This window comes from Bos taurus, chromosome 10 (assembly GCF_002263795.3).
Source record: "Bos taurus isolate L1 Dominette 01449 registration number 42190680 breed Hereford chromosome 10, ARS-UCD2.0, whole genome shotgun sequence".
Lineage (NCBI taxonomy): Eukaryota > Metazoa > Chordata > Mammalia > Artiodactyla > Bovidae > Bos > Bos taurus.
In genome coordinates this window covers 51,139,142-51,161,711 of record NC_037337.1, presented here as the reverse complement: position 1 = coordinate 51,161,711, position 22,570 = coordinate 51,139,142, and the positions used below count along the sequence as shown (strand labels likewise).

General features: G+C 44.7%; 1 protein-coding gene across 1 annotated transcript in view; it reads right to left on the bottom strand.

The window, feature by feature from the left end:
- The window catches only part of MYO1E (myosin IE), a 220,772-nt gene that overhangs the window by 16,789 nt on the left and 181,413 nt on the right, over positions 1-22,570 (bottom strand). The window contains exons 20-26 of the mRNA XM_002690853.7: positions 20,064-20,178; positions 19,686-19,855; positions 18,159-18,304; positions 9,413-9,559; positions 7,690-7,847; positions 5,549-5,641; positions 2,469-2,670 (exon numbers count right to left, since the gene is read on the bottom strand). Coding sequence (XP_002690899.2) covers positions 2,469-2,670; positions 5,549-5,641; positions 7,690-7,847; positions 9,413-9,559; positions 18,159-18,304; positions 19,686-19,855; positions 20,064-20,178 — 1,031 coding nt within the window. The remainder of the gene's footprint in view (positions 1-2,468; positions 2,671-5,548; positions 5,642-7,689; positions 7,848-9,412; positions 9,560-18,158; positions 18,305-19,685; positions 19,856-20,063; positions 20,179-22,570) is intronic.

Genomic DNA, 22,570 nt, shown 5'->3' with positions numbered 1-22,570 from the left:
CTGTTGCTGCAATAGCACCCCTCAATTCACCTTTACATAGAAGTTTTGATCAAAATGATTTGATAAAAGTGGTTTTCAAAATGTGGTCCCTGGATCAGCAGCATCACCATCAACTCAAAACTTGTTAGAAATGTAAATTCTTGGGCCCCATCCCAGTCCTACTGAATCAGAAATGCCAGAAGTGGGCCAGTAAGTTCTCCAGGTGATTCTGGAGCACGTTAAAGTGGGAGAACCACCTCTTTAGACCAAGCCAATCAAGCGAACTATGATCATGAGAACTGGCGGGATAGAGCTACATATGCAGGAGTGGCGGGAGCAGGGAGAGATGTAATAGAAAGTGGTGGCCACTGTCCTGATGCCATTTGTATAAAACCAGGGTGCTGGGACTTCCCTGGTGGTCCAGTGGCTAAGACCCCAAGCTACCAATGCAGGGGGCGCAGGTCCAACCCCTGCTCAGGGAACCAGGTCCTGCATGACACAAGACCCTGCACGCCAAATTAAGAGCCAGCACAGCTAAACAAATACATACTTAAAACCAAAGTGCTTTCCTCTCTGAAGCCCACATGAGGGAAGACTTGCCAGGGAAAAGGAACGTGAGGAGAGAAGCTGGTGAGATCCAGGAAAGTTCCTAAGAGTCTGTTGCCTTTAACAAGGCCTCAGGTGAATGGGTGGCTCCCAGCCCAAAGGAAGGAGCTGTTGCTTCTCACCCAGCACTGCTCTAGTTTGTACACGAGTCTCCTGATCACACTCAAAAGTTCTTTATCATTCTACAGACATGGAGAGACTAGACAATGGAGGTGGCAAGAGGGAGGGGAAGAGTGGGCTGCAGCAGCCCCGTTATGGGGTTCAGCAGAGAGAACTATTCCACCACTGAGGATCATGTCAGAGATTCTTGCCAAGAGTCAGAGATTCCTTAAAAGCCATTAGTTCACATCAACAGATGAAGAAGCTGTGGTACATATATACAGTGGAATGCTACTCAGCCATAAAAAGAACACATTTGCGTTGTAGTGAGGTAGATGAACCTAGAGCTTGTTATACAGAGTGAAGTAAGTCAGAAAGAGAACGACAAACATTGCTTATTAATGCATATATATGGGATCTAGAAAAATGGTACTGACGAACCTATTTGCAGAGCAGGAATAGAGATGCAGATGTAGAAAATGGAAAACTTGTGGGCACAGCAGAGGAAGGAGAGAGTGGGATGGACTGGGAGAGCAGGGCTGACATATATACACTCCCATGCAGGGGACAGACAGCTGGCTAGAAGCTGCCGCGTAGAACAGGGAGCAGAGCCTGGCGCTCTGCGGTGACCTAGACGGGTGGGCTGGGGGCGAGGGGGCAGAGGCTCAAGGCGGAGGAGGTATGTGTGCACACAGAGCTGATTCACGCTGTGGTACAGCAGAAACCAGCACGACACTGGGAAGCAATTATTCTCCAATTAAAAACAAATGGAAAGAGTCACTAGTTCGGCCACCATGAGACGAAAACTGCTTCATCGCCACCGTCACGGCGCCACCATGTCCATCATCAGGCTACAGCTGACCGAGCAGCCCGCTACGTGCCTGGAACCATGGTAGATGTTTTATTTAAATTCCCTCTAGTCCTCCCAGCAACGCTGCAAGTTTGGTGGTATTAAACCAGTGTACAGATAAGCAAAATGCAGCCCAGAGAAGGTAAGAAGCACGTCCAATATCAGCAGGGCTGAGACAGGATTCTCACCCTTCTCTGGTATATGACACAGTCACTTTACAATACTCCTGTCCGTGGTTTCCATCTGCTCTGTGACTAAATACTTCCAGGGACAAGGTGCTTCTTCCATCCTAGGGCAGTTCATCTTTAGGCTACTGGGATGGTTTTTTATCAGTGCCAAAATCTACTTCCTGGCAGAGTTCACTCCCTTGTCTTAAAGCCAGCCGGTGACTCCACAGGACACAGCCAACTCCTTTTCCCCTATTGATAACTCTATCGGCACAGAGTTCCATGAATCTTTACTTCTTTCAACTAAAAAGCTGGTTTCTTTCCTCCCCTCTTCTGTTCTAGAAAGGCAGACAGGCTCTTATTTTAAAGCTTTGACAGCCTGTATTCATAAACAAACATCTACACCTCACAGAATGCTGGGATGGTACTCCTTATGTTTCTAATGACTCTTTGAGCCACTGTGTTTACGGACCTGTTTTTGCTCTCAGAGAGCAAAATAGGTCACAGAGTGATTCAGTTGCAGGGTGGAAGGGAACCCCTTTTCTAGTGTTTCCAGGATAAGGCCTTTGACATCAACTTGGCTGTACTTTTCGAGATGCCAACCTAGAGCCTCACAGCCCTGGGGCTGGATGAGGCTGGGTGACCACATGTGGGTGCAAAACTCATCTTGAGAATCATCCACAGATGATGCCCCAAGTTCTTGAACCCTGGTGTGACTGATGGAGATGGAGGTCACAAGGCTCACTCACAGGAGGTGGCACTCTTACCCGGCAGCACCCTGGTCTGGGACCTTGAGGAAATCCAAGCTCTCCAGCGCCTGTGATGCTCGGTCCGAGCCGATGGACTGCTGCTGTGGCAAAGGCGGGCGTGCCATGGACGTGTACAGGCTCTTCTGATTTGACCTCTGGTTTCCAGCAGCATAGGGATATGGCACAAACTGGTTTTTAATGACTCCATTCTGATGCAATCCTAGAAAGAGGAAAACAGAAGAAAACAAAGCTGAAAATTTCTGATCCTGTGCTAAAAGGCTCTTCAAACTTTTCCCCTCTATTAGCCAAGAGTAAGTTACTTAGCTTTGCCAGGCCTCAGTTTCCTCATCTAAGGGCATAACTGCTAACATCATATATTGTGAAGAACAGACCCAAGACATCGTAAACTGCCTGGCAATGTGTGGAACACAGCAGACTCTCACGTGTGCTTGTTGAACTTGACATTAGAACTACCAGATGTTCAGGGTTTCAAAGCCGACAGTCAAAGAAAGGTAAGCTTCTGACTAGTTGGAAGGCACATTTTTGGGTCTAAGAAAAATGACGAGGTTATGATTCAAAAGGGCTGGCAGGCAGCTGTTTAAACACCTGGACATCCCTTTTCAAGGAGTCAGTCCTAGGTGCACTCTGTGAGAGCCAGTCAGGGGAGACGGAGAGAGGAGTCCACACAGGCAGGGGAAATGTGGCCACTGGTTGGATTAATCTGAACAGAGCAAGCTCTCCTAGTCAAATGACTGCTCCTAGTCAAGATCACATTATCTGGTGAGTGATGGATTACGGTGCTGCGCTCCACACCGCACACCTTGCCTGAAAGGGGAGCTGTTGCTCTGATCACACTATCCAGTGAGTGATGGATTACGGTGCTGCGCTCCACACCGCACACCTTGCCTGAAAGGGGAGCTGTTGTTCTGCGTTATGGATGCAGAAGCCCTTTCCTCTTCTCTCACTGACAGGTTTGGGCAAGAATGAAGGGGAACAAGGCTCCCCAAGGCACACCCACCACAAAACCTCTTCCATCCCAATTAAGAGAACAACTCTTCGGTACCAGTGGGATGACACTTAGTTTATAGCCTGCCTCTGATAGCTACTTGACCTTGAGCAAGACACTTGATCTTTCAGAATGTCAGTTCAGTTCAGTCGCTCAGTTGTGTCCGCCTCTTTGCGATCCCATGAATCGCAGCATGCCAGGCTTCCCTGTCCATCACCAACTCCCGGAGTCCACCCAAACCCATGTCCATCGAGTCAGTGATGCCATCCAACCATCTCATCCTCTGTCATTCCCTTCTCCTCCTGCCCTCAATCTTTCCCAGCATCAGGGTCTTTTCAAATGAGTCAGCTCTTCATACCAGGTGGCCAAAGTATTGGAGTTTCAGCTTCAGCATCAGTCCTTCCAATGAATATTCAGGACTGATCTCCTTTAGGATGGACTGTCAATTTCTTCATTAAAGAAACAAGGAGCTTGGTGAGACCCCACTTGCTGCCCAAGTCACCAAGGACAGCCAAGGGCATCCAGAGTGGGACATATTCTAGGGCCATGACACTCAAGGAAGGTCCCACAGATGGGCTGCTCTGTGCCACCCATGAACTAGCTACCCTTGTAAGTTCAGAAATTAAGAGCCAGCATTTAGAAATGTTCACAGACATATATCATGTCTGCTGAATCTAATAAGAAATTTTGGCTTGTATTTTGATTGCTTTTAAAATCCTAGTAGTTTTTATTATATCTTACAAAAGTATAGTTTGTGATGGGTTAAAAATTAAGGGAAAAAAACAACACAAAAAACGAAACCAAAGCTAAAAAAACCCCCTAGCCTTTGATCCTTCACCACAGAAAGTATAAGTACTGACATAAGGGACTTGGGTCTAATTGCCTCATTTTATTGATGAAGAAACTGTCATGTACAGAGGTTGGGGGCTGTGCTCAAGGTCAGGTAGTTGGTCTGAGGCGACTCTGGCCAGTGTAGTTGAGGCAAATGAACTTTCCAGGTGGTCTGGCCAAGGTTTTGCATGAGTGGCTGGAGCATAAGTAGTAACACAATACTACATGGTTCTCTTAGGTTCTTTTGTGCTTGGATTTTCTTTAAGAATAAAGGCAGAGAGGAGGAAAGACAGCCGGGCCAGGCAGGATGGGGACTCCAAGAGAGATGAGAATTGGCTTCTCACTGATAGGCACCATTGTCCATACTTAAGCACGCCACTATGAGATTCCAGGGCAGGAGACTAAAGAAATGCTTCCTACTGCTTATTTTGGGTGCTGCTACAAATAGATTGCCTTGTCTGGCATGATCTGAGTCAAGCGTGGTCCAAAGATGACCCTTTTAAGACCTACAACCCCAAACTTATGAACATCAAACTTTCTGGAGGCAGTTTCTTATTAACAGAATTGTGAGGGATGGAAAAACACTTGTGAATTTAGAGAGCACACTTCCAGCACTAAACAGATTTTAAAGGGCAAAACCTCTTACATTTATTTGGGTTTGGATTTTGACTTGCATGCTATATGTTTATCAGTTAAACAATGAGAAAAATGTAACATAAGATCTAAAAATTTTTTGGTATCAATTTTGCAATTCTCTCAGATATTACTTTATTTTTTGGAGCCAACCTCCTAGATCCTATTTGACTAAGAATAAAGACTTTCTGTTTCTTCATTCAGCTGTTAACTGATGCAAAGCATTGTCAACGTTTGGCTGGAGCTGGGTAGTGATGGTGGGGTTATACCTGCAAACTCCAGTTTCCATTAAGGCAGCATTCTACGTCTTAAAAACTGATGACGTTCTGGTTGCCATGGGCAGTGAACTCTTCTTCCTATTACTGAGGTAGGAAGCCTTTCCTAAGGAAGTAATTCTTTCAGGTAATGAAATGCAAATCGCTAACTTAGCTACAGTGTGGTCTCACTGGTTCATACACAAGTCCCGTGAATTTTAGGGTCACAGATAGGGCCATCATGTTGGGAGGAGGACATCTGACACTGAAACGGCTCATGGCTGGCTAATATGTTGTCATCTGTTGGCTAATGCGTTTCTTCCTCGATGCATTTTACTCATCTGGGTCTCGCCTACAGTGCATGCTAGGCTCACCTGGTGGCAGAGGGGCAGCTCTCATCGGGTAGTTGGCATTGTGAGTCCTGCTGGAATAATCTCTGCTTTGAATCGTATTCCTTCGGGTAGGACCTGAAATAAGCCAGCAAGATAAGGTTCAGATCAGTGCTATTGGCTGGTTTTTATGGCTCCTGATGAATTTTTGCTGGTGGAAAACTTTTGAGAAGTTTGGAAGGCAGGTCTCCATGGGATCTATAGGAGACTGGTTGCAGGGTAGACAGGCTATGTGAGGGGCATGTTGTCCTGGCAGCAACTGGACGGGAGGGGCCGGAGGACACATTGACAGAGGGAGAGATTTGAAATGTCTGAGACAATGGCTTTACAAAGAATTATTAATAAGCATACAAAGGGGTTTCTACTGTTGTTGACTTTGCGAAGAGACAGATGGGTCCAGTGAATGTTCGCACTCATGTTCTGGCCACAGAGCACAGAAGCTGAGGCTGTGTTAGCTGCATACCATGGTCCCTGGAGTGGACACCGCAGCTCGCCTACCTCTGCTGTCGTCCAGAGCCTTCCTTACCAGAGTTTGTGCTCTATAGTCTTTGAAGGAAACACAGAGATGCTGAAGGGGAGAAGCAGACTGGCACCCTTGACACAGATGTGCAAGCATCAGAAAACAAGCAGTGCTAAATGGAGCCCTGTGGGGCTAGAATGAGGCCCGGGGAGGCGGGGCGACTGGGGGCCAGACGAGACCTCTGAAGAGACGATGTGTTGGAAAGAACAACAGTCAATAGGGTCTCGAGTGGGACATGAAGGAGAGGACGATTAAGCCAGCTGGAACAGGGCTGCAGAGGAAACTCCTAGTAAAGAGAAGAGCAGGAAGTGGCAAGGGATGAACAGCACAAAGCAGAGGAGCTGGGTATCAGGTCCTGGGGTGAGGAGGGGAGGCCAGGTGTGGGGGTCCCCCTTCCTGCCCTCCCTGTCTCATGGAGATACGCTAAAACACCGTATTATCAATGGCTCACTTCGAGGCCCACAGAGCAGTGCTCTGACTCATCCTGCTGGTTATCCATAGCGCTCCTTAGCCCGGCCCTGTGCCCTGGGGTCTGAGCCAGTGGACTGCTAGGCTTCTGCATTCCAGTCGGGTTTGGCCGTTTGGGAAGCACTGGCAGGAGACTGGAGGGCCAGAGGGGACAGGAGTTGGGGTACTTTTTTCCCCCCAAATTTAAGTATTTAATTTACATTATTGTGTTAGTTTCCGATGTACAGCAAAGTGATTCTGAGACATGTTCTTTTTTAGATTTCTGGAATCTCCTCTACCTACATCCTTAGGGTAATAGTAGCATCTTGGTCTTCTCTGCCCGAGCCCCAACCCTGTTTCCTTCATCCGGCCCACATCTCTGTAAAGAGTCCTTTTATGTAAAAGTCTCTTCAAAAATCCCACCTAAATGTGCTGTCTTCTGCAAGTACTCACTGATACTCAGACGTACACCATTTTCTGAGTGGCTACTTTTCTGTGCTGTATTAGTGAGTTATACAGTGCATACCACTGGAGACAGAAGCCATAAAGGCCCATTTTATACTTGGCATACTCTTCACTGATCATACATGTGGACTGTATTCTGTAACGGTGGCATCTAAGAAAAAGAAGCCTAGGCCAGTAAAAGGAGTCAAACTACAGAGTGTGAGTTCGTGCGTGTGTGTCTCCTAATGAAACACTTTAAAGTGAGTAGGGAGAGATTAAACGTGACGCACTGTAAGAGTGAGCCCTTGTAAGGAGTTGGTAAGTGTGGTCAGCTGCTTTAACACAAAGGACGAAGTCTGTACTGTTGACAAGACTGGACTGGAAAGGGCTGGGAACGTAAAGCCAACAAACAGATCTGTTTTAAACATAATTAATACTGTAACGCCAGCAATACTACACATAACTACTAAATGATTCAGAAAAGTTTAACCTGCCCATTTGCCCTGATGTTGGTTTAGTCTGAAACATTTCAATCAGAAGAAAACCCCAACCACAGGAAGCAGTCAAGGCACTAGTTCTTTGGCCCACAGATCTGTGCAGTGTTATGAGCATTTAGTGGGAAAAGAGTTTAGCTTGGAGAGAGGGTGAGCAGGGGCCAGGCAGGGAGCCCAGCAGCCCAGCAGCGGCCCCACCCGTGGGGCCCGTGCACACTTACGGGAGTTTCTGGGCAGCCCGGGTCCGATGCTGACCTGCAGCACTTTGTTGCTGGGCTTGAGGATGGCCAGGTCGCCAAAGCCTTGGTGGAACTGCACTTGCCGGGAGCCCCCTGCACTCCAGGGACCCCAGTTCTCCTTTTTCAACTTGATTTCAAGCCTGTGACAAGCGTATATATTGGAATTAACAAAGGAAAGGAGAGAAGCAGGGAGAAAGTGGTATTCACAGACCCCAGCCTGGAGTTGCTTTGTAAAAACAAGACAAGACCGGATCACGGGAACCAGTCTGGGGCCCAGTGGACGGGCACGGCACAGGCTGAGCCACCAACCAGAGGGAGCATTTGGGGGCCCAGTCCCTGGGAGATAATAGCTGGTAAGGGAGGTGCCCCAGTGTTGGAGCATGTCAAGTGGAGACAGGTGGGGACAGAAGGAAAGGCCACCCTCCAGGCCACACCTGCGGTGCTGCCTCACCGTGTCCTCTCTGATTGCCCAGGTCTGTGTGTGAGGAGGACTGAGAGATGCCAGGCAGAGAGCTCAGTCTCCTTTGCACAGAATGAGGCTAGTATTTTTAAGTTTTTTTTTTTTTTTAATTATTTTTTAAACTGTTTTTTTGTACTGGGGTAACTCAGCCATACATATACATGTATCCATTCTTCCCTAGACTCCCGTCCCATCTAGGCTGAGAATGTGGCTACTATTTAATTAAGTTCTATTCCTTCACCTTCACCCCCACCCCAGGGAGGAAAAGACACTAGCAACCAATATCCAAATAAAAGGGAAGTTTACTCATAAATGCAAAACTCCCCAGCCAGTTTTTTTTAATTTCCTATGTTGCCCATATGCCTACATAATGCAATTCCATATTCTGCTTTTTAACCTTGTATTTTTATTTTGTAAGACAGAAAAACCATAATTGCCAGTAGCTGCCTATTCTTTTGAGCAGCTTGGCTTATACATATTCTTACTTTTTTTGAGTTACTCCCTTATCACAAATTCTCAGACAAAAATAACTGCCCCTGGTACTCATGGCCAAATTGTTGTTTGAAAAAGCTGTAATGACTTCATTCTACTTCTAGTGTCTATTTTACTTCAACCACAGCAGCATGAGTTATGCTAAGTCCCCCACTCCTGGAACGAAGGCTTTACTTTGGCCCCTTGCTTGCTAGCAGGAAGAGTGGAGGGTATCCTCGTTTCATAGATGGGGAAATTGAAGAACAAAAAGCCAAATAAATCACTTGGCAAACATGAGCCTAGAAGTTCAACAGTCTGCCAGTGTCCGGTACATGAGACGATGTTATTAAAGTAAATGAAGGTGAGCCCGGACATAAGACACTGGCCGTCCACAGCCCCCAGTCTCCAAATGCCGCACCAGCCAGCTGTATCATGCACTCATCTTGGGGACTTAAGCCCCAATCACTTTCTTCTGCTTCAGCCTTACACTACTTCTACCTGCTCTGCAAAATAAAATATTCCTTCACCGGTAAGATATAAAAATCTGCCTTTCTTGGCCTCACGTTGGTGACCTTTGCCCAAGGGATAAAATATACCAGTCAATGAAGTCATCTCACAGAAATGCAAAAGTAACCTTCCCGAAGTCCATGGCAACCACCCTGACTGTCCTCTGCAGGCCCTAGAGCTCCTTAGAGCCACCCAAGCCAGTCAGACCCCACCCCTACTCTGCAGTGGACCCCAGCAGTGAGATCAAGGCCCCAGACCCCAACTTACGTGTTGCTAAATTTCAGAGGTAGTTGCTTCTGGGTTTTTTCCTCGTAACGCTTTGCTAAGAGGCTCAAGAACTCAGTTTTGAAGACAGATTCAAGCAAACTGTCATATTCTTGCTCATGAAGAATAAAAAGGTCATCCTGCATAGTACTGCAAAGAGATTGTAAAGACTCAATGAAAGTTGCAGTTTTGTTGATTCCATGATTTTTTTTCACCCTTTTTTTAATCCTGTAAGATAGCACTAAATTTCTACCATCTTCCTCTGCTACTGAAAATCTTTAAAATAGAACACAACAATGAAGTACAAAAATAAAATCCCTAATATATGCTTTTAAAAGAGGTTTATAGTCTACCAACAGCATGATCAAAATATTCTCTCACATGACTTTTAAAATCAGGAAATTAAGGACAATTTAGTCTGTATTTAAAAAAATCCATTTTCAAATTCAACTTCTATGTTCTTAAAATCATAAAAATCCAGAATGTTATGAATGTGGTAAAAAAGGGACAATTCCCCATAAGTCCCAAGTCAGCAGAATTTAGGATATGGTTGCAGCTACTGTAATACATCCTAACTTGAAGAACCATAAGCTCCGTTATCAAAAGAGAAGCCAAAGTCCTACGCTTCATAGGCATGAGTTGGGAGCCTTCAGGTATTCGGTGCTCTGCTAATACTGCCTGCCAGATGCATAAACAGATCAAACTGCAGAGAAATGAGAGACAGGTGTACACACAGCAAGTACAGTCCCTACCTTCAGGGTGGGTCAGGGAAAGGACATGCCTTTGTGGGAGTTCCTTGTTTGGACAGGGTAGGGCTGATGGGGAAAATTCATACCCACAGTGGATGTTAGGAGCTGCAGGAAGAATGGAAGAGAGAGGCTGAGGGGCAAAGCCAGTTCCGGGGAATATATTTAGTGGTAAGGGGACTGATTAGATAGTTCCTCTCCAGGCCCAGCCAGAGTTTGTGGAAATCAGAACACATATACACTTGAGAATTTTCCTTCTTTAGTTGCTAGATGTATTGCTCAATTGCTCAGCTGAAAGAGGCCACCACCCCCAAGGCTTCATTATATACAACCCTACCATTACCTCCTAGCAACACTGTCATACATCTAAGACAAGCCCGCTAAGAATGATGTCTCGTTAGGGACAGTGTTTTTCCAGGTACTAAAAACAAAATAAGTGAACTCACTTCAGTAAACTGACCACAGAGATTAAATTTTAATCTCTCCAAGTGCAGGAAATACCAATGACATGGTTCTATCAGTAACACAGGAGCTGTTCCTGTGTCCTGCACAGGGGGCCCCAGGACCAGGGCATCAGTAGGCTTATTGTGCTGTGACATGACCAGACAGTGAGGCAAGTATAGAGGACTGGGGTGTAAAGAATCTCTGAGAGTGGGGAGCCTTCTTCCATGGGGTCTGATCCAACTAAACAGCAACTGGGCTTCCCTGGTGGCTCAGAAGGTAAAGAATCTGCCTGCCAATGTGGGAGACCTGGATTCGATCCCTGGTTGGAAAGATCCCCTGGAGGAGGGCATGGCAACTTACTTCAGTGTTCTTGCCTGGAAAATCCCAAGGACAGAGGAGCATGGCGGGCAACAGTCCATGGGGTCGCAAAGAGTCGGACACAACTGACTGACTAAGCTTACAAAACAGCAACTCCTGTGGTCTCTCTGTTCAGTCACAGGAATATGACAAGGTGGGGATGGGCAGTCCGTGGGACCAGAAGTCTTTCTTGAGTAGAGAGAGCCTTTGTGGATGATCCTGGGCTTGTTAGGACCTTCTCTCTCTGTTCCAAGGCAGGGAGCTGATGACTTGTACCTTATCAAGCCAGTAGCTACAGCCACAGCTCCTCACTCTAAAACCTCAGCCCCTCAGTCTTTCTACAGGAGAAAAAATGTATAAGGTAGGACCACAATACAGTTGGATTGCAAAGGCACAGTATGACAGCACTCATAACTACAGGGAGGAATGGAGTAGACGAGCAGCAAGATACCCTCACCAGGGAAGAGGAGCCTGGCCCTTCACATCCTGCTTACCGAAGACCAGTAGACCAAACAGCTCTTCCTGGATGTGAAGTCAGAACACTTTACAGGCATGCTGGGACACATAATGGCCATTTGGGTGCAGCATGTGGTCATTACTATTACCTCAAAGTGTTTCCAAATTTAAGAAAAAGCAATTCAGGGCCAACATGACAGTTCTACAGTGCCTGGGAGCCAGGCGTCTACTCCTCCTCCTTACAGCTATGATCAGAAAGTCATACTAGTCATTTCTGCTTGCACCTCATTGGCCAGCATATGTCACATGGTCACACCTAGCTTCAGGGAGCCTGGGAAATGTAGTCCTTGGTTGGGCTGTCAGCTATTATCATGTAAAGGAGAGAATGGGTATTACAGGCCAGCTTAGAGTTTCCACTCCACCTCCTCGTTCACAGATTTACCCAACTTTGGAGCTGGAATCTTTTCTGAGAACAGTATACCTCAGAAGGTGCGGCCACAGCACGTCTATCATCTTCCTGTTTCTAGGTAGATGAAAACTCTGGAATTGTTTTAATTACTTCAACGACAGCAATTCCAAACTCCAAAAGGCACTTGTGTAAAAAGCTGCTCAAAACAACTCTCCCAAGTCATTTGGAATTAATGAAATAAAGTCCCAGCATCCTAGCACAGGGCTACGAAGACCTCTGTGTCAGGAAGGAAGTGTACAGATGGGGGAAGAGGGGAAGAGGCGCCGATTTTTGGTGTATGGGGTGGAGTGAAACTCCCATTTCAGCTGCTGGATTCATGTCTGGGCATGTCCATTTGCCTGGCTGGCCTTTAGGCGGGACAGTGATTATTCGACTGGATTATTAAAGGAGTCCAACACAAGAAACCTTGAGTGATTTAATGTGTGCAGACTATTAGGAGTTTCATGATCATTAAGAAATAAAGCCAGCAGGGCAAAACATCAAGGTCAATTATCAGCATGAGTCTGGAAATGAGAAGAGACTGTTTGGACATTAGGACTTCAACCATCAAATTCAAGAGCTCCTCCCTTTGGTGACCGGAGTCAGAAAATCAGGAAATTCTCTTCACCCAAGCCAGAGCTTCAGCTCATTCCCCTTGCCTCAGCCCAGGTTCCTAGGTCTGAAAACAAAGCTTTTACACCTTGTTTTTTTTTTCCCTAAAATATCAGACTTATTTTTGGACTTCACCTCCGTCTTCTTCACATGCTCAAGCTGCAATTCCTTACAGATGTTTGACGTAGGAGCCTATGTTGAAAGAAGCTTAACTAGTCCCTGGTTTGGCTCTTGATTGGTTCTTTATCCTGTTTTTGTGGCTTATTGTTGTACTGCTGACCACACTAGAAATGCTTGGTTTACTCCCTTAACCAAATCTTCTTCATAAAAATGTTAGTTACAAAACCCTGGGTAAAGTTTTAAAGGAGTTTTTTTTTTTTTTCTTCTTAAGTTGAAAAGGCAATTTCAGCTAGGATGGCCCCTGCTTTTATTTAAAGTCTCAAAAAGAAATGTTTCCTGCTTACGAAATAGATGCTCCTTTAAAAACATTTTTATTTATTTATTTAGGCTGTGCTGAGGCTGAGCTGCAGCACTCAGGCTTTCTCTAGCTGCAGCATGCAGGGGCTTCTCTTGTTGTGGCAAATGGGCTTATTTGCATGTGGGATCTTAGTTCCTTGACCAGGGATCAAACCCGAGTTGCTTGCCTTACAAGGCAGATTTTTAACCCTAGACTACCAGGGAAGTCCCCAGTGCTCCTTTCAGTAAACTGAGAACTACAAAGGTAAAAATTAAAAGCAGAAGAAGACAAGCCTTATCCAGAACTCTACCACCCAGAGATACCAGTAGCACCAGTTTGGGAGCCTACTTAATTTCTCTGAGAAATGTAGATACATTTGGTGTCAGGCCTCCTGGGAAGAGCTTCACCCAACCACAGGGGAAAGGCTCAGTCCCATTTTTGTGTCCCAGGAATATCCTGGAAACCAATCTCTCGACACTTGTAAGCTGTGTGCCCCATGTTTACCCAGGGCATGCTCCTCCTTCCAGAATGCCCTGAGGCAGGGACTGTTTCTCACCCACTGCAAATCCAGAGTTGGATACAAGGTTGGTGGTCAGTCCAAAAATGAAGAAAACTTCCAGGTTTCCAGAGCTCAAAATCCATAGGAAGTCAAGATTTCAGGAAAGCATCAGATCAGCGGAGCAGATCCCAAGTGAAGGAGGCTGTTCTTATTGCCAGAGGGTTAGGACAATTAGGCAACGAACCATTTTTAGGCAAGAATGTCATGCCCAGGAGTGCTGGGGCCTGTCTAAAGACCACTCCTTCTAGGCTGACTTTCCTAGGATGTACAAGTGCTGGAAATCTACTGACCCACGCAGGCAGCCCCGAGGCTTTTGATCTTAGGCCTCTGGGGGTCAGCTACAGGAAAGAGAGGACTACTAGAAGCTTCATCAGAGAGAGCTCCATATAGGAGATTTTGTTTCAAACCTCATCAGCTACAACAGGAAGGCAAAGAATACAGGCCATTGTACCTCCTGACCACTCTTCCAGCAAATTGAGTTTTTCAGATAAGAGCGAGACGAGGTCAGTTCCTCGATGGCTCAGCAGGAAAAGAATCCGCCTGCAATGCAGGAGAAACAGGAGACTCGGGTTTGATCCCTGGGGTGGGCAGAGGCCCTGAAGGAGGGCATGGCAACCTTCTCCAGTATTCTTGCCTGAAGAATCCCATGGACTGAGGAGCCTGGCAGGCTACAGTCCAAAGGGTTGCAGAGTTGGATACTAAGCAGCTAAGCACACACACACAGGTCAGTTCGGAATTTGGACAAGAAGCAGCTCTCGAAGGAGCCTTCAGAAATGATGCTTGGCCTTCTATCAGCAGTCCCCCCAAAGCCTTGGAAATATGCCCCAAAGGCATCAGACATCAGGAGTGTGTCACCTCCTGATATTCTCACCATGTCTCCATGAAGGCAGAAATGCAGGTTGTCAGGGTTCGGCCTTTTATTAGATAGGGAGTTTTCCTTTCCCTGTGAGTGACTGTTGTCATCACAGCTCTCCGAGCTATTGGGCCTAATCTATTTTTTTTTCTTGTAAGTTACAAAAAGTTTTTAAAAAATTTCAATTATAATTCAATTAGATATATTTCAGTACACTTATAAAAGGTAGAGACTTCTAAAAATATGATGTCTATTAAAGTATTAGGAAACACTTTTTATTATGGAAAATTTCAAGTATATCAAAAAGTAGAGAAGCAGAATGAACCACCACATGTCAGGAGGTTTCAACAATGATCAATCCACAGACAGTCAAATTCATCTGCAGTCTCATTCCCCCCACTTCCACACACCAGCTAGGTTATTTTACAGCAGAGTATAATCATATTTTATCATTAAACATTTCAGTGTCTATCTCTAAAAGATAAAGTCTTCTTAAATATAAATAACCACAATATCATTATCACACCTACAGGAATAAACAGTAAATCCTTCATATAAAATATTTGCCACGTTCCCTGGTGGCTCTGACAGTAAAGAAGTCTCCTGCAATGCAGGAGAACTGAGTTCAATCCCTGGGTCAGGAAGATCCTCTAGAGAAGGGAATGACAACCCACTCCAGTATTCTTGCCTGCAGAATTCCATGGACAGAGGAGCCTGGCAGGCTACAGTCCATGGTCACAAAGAGTTGGACACAACTGAGCAACGAACATTCATAACACACTTGTAAAATATTTAGTTATTTTACATTTCCCCAAATTGTCCTGTATATTTTCTTGTATGGTTGGTTGGTTGGTTTGAATAGGCAGCTGTGAGCCAATTTGGCCTCCCCAGTAGTTATAAGAGTTAGGGATGGGCTGAAAGATCAGGTTTGTAGGACACTTGGTAGTCTGAATTAGAAGAAGCCATTAGGTGTTCATTCTAGCCAACAGTCAAGAAGTAAGTCCCATAAAGTCTTCAAAACACACATTACAACTCTCTTCCCAAAGTGCAAGACAACTGTTCACATTTTTCTCTATACTAATACTGAAATATATTGAGAATACACGTGTACACACATCCACACAGATATGTTCTCCTGGTACCACAATCGATTTCTCCTCTATGTTTGATTCTGCACACTCTATCTGACTGCACTTCTAACTTGGTTTAGATTACTAGCCTATCCCAATGGCTGAAAGAAATGAGGCAATGGTTATTAATCCTGGCAAACTGGGGCTCAGTGACTGTCACACACAGAAATAACACCTTTAAATGACTCGGGCTCTTTTTCCCTCCTAGAGTCAGAACAAATTTCAGGCTAAGTACCTCATTTTATTACATCCTCCAATAAGGAAAGGCCACAAGGAAGCAAACGTCCAGACCGTGAATACTAAAAAGAAAGTGGAAAAAGAATCTGATCTTAAACTGTGAGACACTATATCCCCAGAGGCTGTGAAAAAAGAAAAAGAGAGAGGGAAAAAACTTGAGTGTGAATATCCCACACCTTGGTAAGCCTCAGAGACTTGATCAACAAGACACTGAGTGTCAAAGTGCTAGATACGCATGTAGATATACAACGATCAAGCGCTGCTTAAGGCCTCTGAGGGCTGCAGACACACTCAGGCAGTAGTAACAGGAAGAACAACACTCACTCTCAGAGTAGTGAGCGCGTGTGTCCCAGAGCTGTGACTCCTGGGCTTTCAACTGTCAAGTGTGCCCAGCACATTTTAGCTCACTCAACTTAGCCCAGGTATAAGCCCTTGTTCCCATGCAAGATAAAAAAAGAAGCTTCCACTTGCATTCCTGGGACCAGCAAGGGCAGTCTTGGGGCCCAGTAACCAGGAGAGTGTGGTCAGCAGGCTGTGGCCTGGTCAGCGAGCTGAATGATCAGAAAGACCTTTGGGAAACTGGACAGTGCCTAGAGTGTGTCTGTGAAATCCATGGCACTGAGAATCACCTGAGGTGTGGCTGCAAAGAGCTGCTGATGAACATATCTGCTTACCAGTTCTACAGCATCTTGAACTGAAGTGTTTTAAACACTTAACGTCACTGCCCTGCCTGGCTCTTTATCAGGAAAATTGGGAACAGACAAAATCAGAAACCACAGTGACATAGGTAAGAACAGACACAACTTAAAATCTGCTTTGGATGATGGCACTGGAGCCAGGCTTTTCTAGCCTGGTAAATCAGTTTTGTGCACAAAAACTCTGCTTTTGCCTAAGAGCAGCGATTTTGTCTTGGTGTGTGGAATAAGAGTGTAGAGGAGTCCTAATTCCAAGAAGACATATCTGCAGGTTCTGGTTAATACAATGGCAGCCCGAAGCTTGCCCTGGCAGAAGTTGAGGCATCCTCAGAAGGGCCCCAGGGCATGACTCAAGGAGGAAGCCTCAAAGGGGCCTTTCTTCCTCTTTTCTTCGCCTTCTGTGGCCTGAGGATTTCCTCTCATCACAGGGAGGATTTGGGGAAGTCTCAGCATATGCAGGTCCTTGCCATTTTGTCCTTTATTGTGCCCATCTTTGCATGAAATGTTCCCTTGCTATTTCAAATTTTCTTAAAGAGATCTCTAGTCTTTCCCATTCTACTGTTTTCTGCTATTTCTTTGCATTATTCCCTTAAGAAGGCTTTCTTATCTCTCTTTGCTATTCTCTGAAACTCTGCATTAAGTTATTCAGTTGGGTGTATCTTTCCCTTTGTTCTTTGCCTTTTGTTTCTTTTCTTTTCTCAGCTATTTGTAAGGCCCCCTCAGACAACCAGTCAGCCTTCTTGCAATAAAGGACAGAAATGGTATGGACCTAATAGAAGCAGAAGAGATCAAGAAAAGGTAGCAAGGATACACAGAAGAACTCTACAAAAAAGTTCTTAATGACCCAGATAACCATGATGGTGTGGACATCCTGGAGTGTGAAGTCAAGTGGGCCTTAGGAAGATTACTACAAACAAAGCTAGTGAAAGTGATGGAATTCCAGCTGAGCTATTTCAAATCCTAAAAGATGATGCTGTGAAAGGGCTGCACTCATTATGCCAGCAAATTTGGAAAACTCAGCAGTGGCCACAGGACTGGAAAAGGTCCTTCATTCCAATTCCAAAGAAAGGCAATGCCAAAGAATGTTCAAATTACCGTACAATTGCACTCACTTCATAAACCAGGGTGCTGATGAGAAGAGCAAGGGTGCCTACCTGTGAACCTGGAGTTGAAGGGAGCATTTGGCAATGACCCCAGGGTTACAGATTATGGAGACCAATTTGTATTCCCCCTCACCCCTGGGGGAATGAACAGGCAGAGGGGCCTCAAGAAGTCCAAAGATACTTCCTATCTAGGACAATCCAAGGTCACAGCAAACTTAAAGCAGCATTGATGACCTAGTGGCCACCTCTGCTCAGGCTTTTCCTGGTGAAATGGGTTAGGTCTTGATCAGGGGCAAGGTGGGCTTGGGGGCAGGACTCAAGAATGTTGACCCCCCCTTCAATATCAGCAATTATGCCCTGTTTGTTTCACAGACTACATTTTTTTCCCCTCAGATTTTATGGGAGCAAAGGATCTGAGTATCCCTTGACTAGAGGAGCAGACCAGAAGGTAACTTTTTCTTGTGATTGTAGTACTCCCTGAGACCCAAGAAGATCAGCTCTTCTTAGGGAAGAAGAGAAAACTGGGTTCTCTTCATTGTCATTTTTACAACTGGGGAGCCTGACAGCGCCTCTCTCCAGGCGGTGTTTGGAATAGCAGATGGCAGCGTCGTGCAGAGGTGGGGCTCCCCTGTCCCCACCCTTGGCCACTTACCTGAGGGACACAGACAGGATCCTCTCCATCTCGATCCTCCGCTTCAGTACTTCCTTCACCAGGCCTTTGTCTGGACCCTGTTTGACCTTTTCTCGTCCAATCAAGTATAAGCATTTTGGAGTCAGAAGCAAGTCTCGCTTTACGCTCTGTAAGGACAGGTGTTTTAGAAAGTGTCAGAGTGACAGTAGTCTACACACAGGGCCTTGGTGACCAGGTGAAAGGAAGCCGCTTTAGGCAGTGAACTTTCACTACGATCGGATGCTGATTCCCTTTATCATCTAAGTCTTTCGAGAGCAAAAGAACATGTTGCTTATGATTGTTAGGTTGACATATACAAAACTGCTGATACTTGACTCTCTTTAACTTATAAAAATGTTAGACTCATATGGATCCACCCAAGGGATCAGGGCAAACCAACATGCAGGATTACCCTACCAATGATCTGCTCCAGGATGTTTCTCATACAGGGATCCCTCAAGGGACCCTGCATATGTAATTTTTGTGAGTCCATTAAATTTTTACTTTTTAAAAGTGATACATTTTCATTTCAATGGTAATCCTTAAAAATCTAATATAAATGTACTGTGTTATATCCAAACAATACTGAGAGACTTAACATTCATGTTTGCATTCAAACCTGCCACCAGAGCAGCTAGCACCATATTCAGTTTGTAAGGAGTGATTTGGTTTTGGCAAAACAACATCATCCTTCTTCCGAAATTAATATCGTTCTTTCTATATTTTTTCCCTGACCAAAAACCAAACAAGAAATAACTCACATAAAAAGCTCTTAATGGCCCATAATCTATTATGGCTTCAGATTTCACTATTAGGGTCAAAATTTTATTAGGCAAAAGAAAAAAGACAATGTCTAAAGAAAGAGGTTAAAAAAAAAATCAGCTGTCCTCCAGTGGCTCTGTCAAAGCCCCGCATAGTCATTTGCCCAGGGAAAATGGATAAGAACACTTCACTTTATATTCTCAATCTTTTGATCCAATGAGTCTATTCCTAACAATTTACTCTAAAAGCATAAGTAGACAAATGCACAAAGCCATGTGAAAGAATGCTTACAGTATCCTTTTATTTACGATGGTTAAAAAAAAAAAGTCATGAGAAGAGATTAATAAGAAACTGGCTCAAAATAATAGTGAAGGAACTGTTGAATGGGATACTATGCAGCTAAACAAAACAATTTATACTGACATATCTATTAATATAGAAAGTTCTCCCTGGTGTATTTTAGGAGAAAACCAACACAGAACACAAACCAGCATGTAAGGTAGATTTCAGTTTTGTAAAACTAAATATACAAATGTATGTCTGCATAAAAACGTTCTAAAGGATGCACACAAAATGTGATTGTTTCTGGGTATAGGTGGCTATTTTTCTCTTGGCCTGTCTGCATTTTCTACATTTATCTACAATGGACATGTTCTGTTTTGGTAATCCCAAAAGCAAAATGATGAGTTATTTTTAAAACTAAGGAATCCGTTTGGTGACTCCCAGGGGTGGGCAGTCAGCACGTACCTTGAACCTCCTGTCATACTTGGTCACTGTGTCTGCAAAATCGATCTTCTCCCTCTTGCCCACAAACTGCTGGAGTTCCGGGTGCTCCTCCATCCCAATGTAGTCCCCAATGAAGTTCCTGTTAATACTGTTTCTCCGTCTCTCCTTCTTGTTCAACAGAAGGTTGGAGGCTGCAGTTCCCAAAAGGGCAGAGAAGGGAGAAGGATCAGTCCCCGACAAGGAGGAAAATGCTCTGTGTGGAAAGACACAGAGGGACTCTAAATGAATGCAAGGCTGCAATGCACAGTCTGTGCAAAGTACAATGAACTTGTACCTTCATCTAAGCTCAAAAATATCCCTGAGATTTGGTAAATGAATGAAATAAAATGACTATAATACCCTCTTCTCTCATTTGGACATATTTCTTCCGGGCCACGAATTTCCTCCATGATTTCTGTATCACTCGCGCATACCCATCGTACTTTCGCTCCCTCATTTCTTCTAGAAGAAAGAGCTGTGAATAGAAAGAAGACAAGTGTGAGTCAGTTCACAGGACCTGAACATTACTTTCTTGAATATTTCAAGGACACTCAGTTTAGTCAAGGACACAATGGGAAGCAGCTTCTCAGACTCCTAAACAAAGATGAAAAAAAGGTGTTGCTTATGGTCACTATAACTTTTATATATAAATATACAGAGACAAGATATTTATACATACTTTAAAATTTTGTTTAAAAATTAATTCCTTTTTGGCTACACTGGGCCTTTGTCGTTGCAGGCAGGCTTTCTCTGGGTGTGTTGAGCGGGGCTACTCTTCGGTGCGGTACACATGCTTCTCGTGCTGCCTTCTCCTATTATGGAACATGGGCTCTAGGCACACAGGGCCAGTGGTTGTGGCACATGGGCTTAGCTGCTCCAGAGCATGTGGGATCTCCCTGGATCAGGGATCAAACCCACATCCGCTGCACTGGCAGGTGGATTCTCATCCACTGTACCACCACAGAAGTCCTTATATACATTCTTTTATTAAAAAACATAGTGGAAAATAGCTGGATCTGAGTGTATCCAGTTGGACCTTAATGATAGTGTCTGCTCTACCTTGTTCCAAACCTCTGTAAGAATCAAATGAGTGATTCAACACACACCCATTTATTTCCCACCTTGATCCAAAGAGGATATTAAGTGGCTAGATCAAATGAGCTCACGGAGGCAGCTTTTAGTGCTGCATATAGCCTCTTACTAGAATTTGCCAGCTTTTGCAGAAAACTCATGCTGCTGTGGAAAGAGGGCTGCCCAACTTTTGGTTCCATTAAAGTACAGACTTCCTGCCTCACAGAAATCTACAGGGAGCCATTGGGCAGAGGACAATAACCAGTGATTGGAGCTGGACTTATGATGTGTTAATAAGGACTTGGATTCACCAGGAGGGGCTGAGACTGATTTGGTTAAAGGCTCATATCAGACACTGGCAGGTCTTGAGACTCAGGTCATCTTAATGATGAATACTGTTGTACACCACTCACCAAAGCTCCAGAGTGACGAAGATGACAGCAAACAGCTGTAATGAACTGAGTACCCACAATGGATCGGGAATCATTCTAGATGCTTTACACACATTACTTCATTCAACCACTCAACAACTACATGTACCACTTATTTGCATTATCTCCAACTTAAAGAGAAGAACATCAGTACTAAGATTGGGTGGAGCTGGAAAGTGAACCGAGGTCTTTCAGGTTCTGCCAGGCTCCTCCTCACTTGGACATAGAATCTGCATCTAATCAACTCGTAAACTGGTGGGAAACTCTCATTCACCTAGGAAGTAGTTTACATGACTCTCTAGGAATAAAAAACAGACCAATAAAAACCCAAAGTAATGATGATGGATGTCACTGTAAAAACATTCCAAAACTAAACAGGCAAATTTGGTTTAAAGGCAGCTGGGCTTGATTTGTTGTCTCAGTTTATCTGGGTTTGTACCCTGGAGCGAGTGATCTCTCCTCCTGACATTCAACTTCTGCTTCTCACAGCTCCACCTCAAACTCAACATATCAAGAGAGGGGCACTTCATTCCACAGTCCTCAGTGCCGTATACAATAAACAAAGGTGCATATTTTAAGAACAAAAGATTTTTTCAACAATTGGACAGAATGTTTAAAAATCTGAGCCCAGCAGTTGCCTGGAAGATTATCCATTGGTGTTTTCTTATCTTCTTTGTTGGGTTTCTGAGTAAGTCTTGTTTTCTTCTTCTTTCCCAGAACTATTTTAAGAGCATCATAGAAAATATTCTTGTGACTCAGAAAGGATGAAGAGTCAACCAATTCCCAACTTCCTATAGACCAGTTCAAAGATGAGCTGGTTTTTAGGTTCTTTCCAAAAGCCATAGGGGTTAGAAATCAGGGAGGTTCAAGAAGAAAAAGAGAGAGAGGGAGAAGAAGAGAAAAGCAAAAAGCATGGACACATGTAACAAAACCAAACTCTCTGATGCCTAATGTAGGTTCTCAAAGCAAATGGGTTATTTTGTAAATTCAGCACATTTAGTATAAAAGTTAAAGCAAAATCACAGGGTAGATTTTTAAAAATCTTTTTTTTTTGGCCATGTCTTTCTTGTGGCATGCAGGATCTTAGTTCCCCAACCAGGGATGGAACCCATGCCCCCCGCAGTGGAAGTGTGGAGTCTTAACCAATGGACTGCCAGGGAAGTCCCTAAAAACCATTTTTGTAAAAGTGTTTGCAATGTCAGGGCTAGATGTGGATGGATGAGTAATGCAGGGAGGGGACAGAGTAGTAACGATGGGTGTGTGTGTGTGTCTGTGTGTGTGTGAAAAAATGGGGGAGAGGAAGAGTCAAGTGAAGGTAAAAATGCAGCTGGGAGGAAAACAAGGAAAAGAAAAGCCAAAAATAAA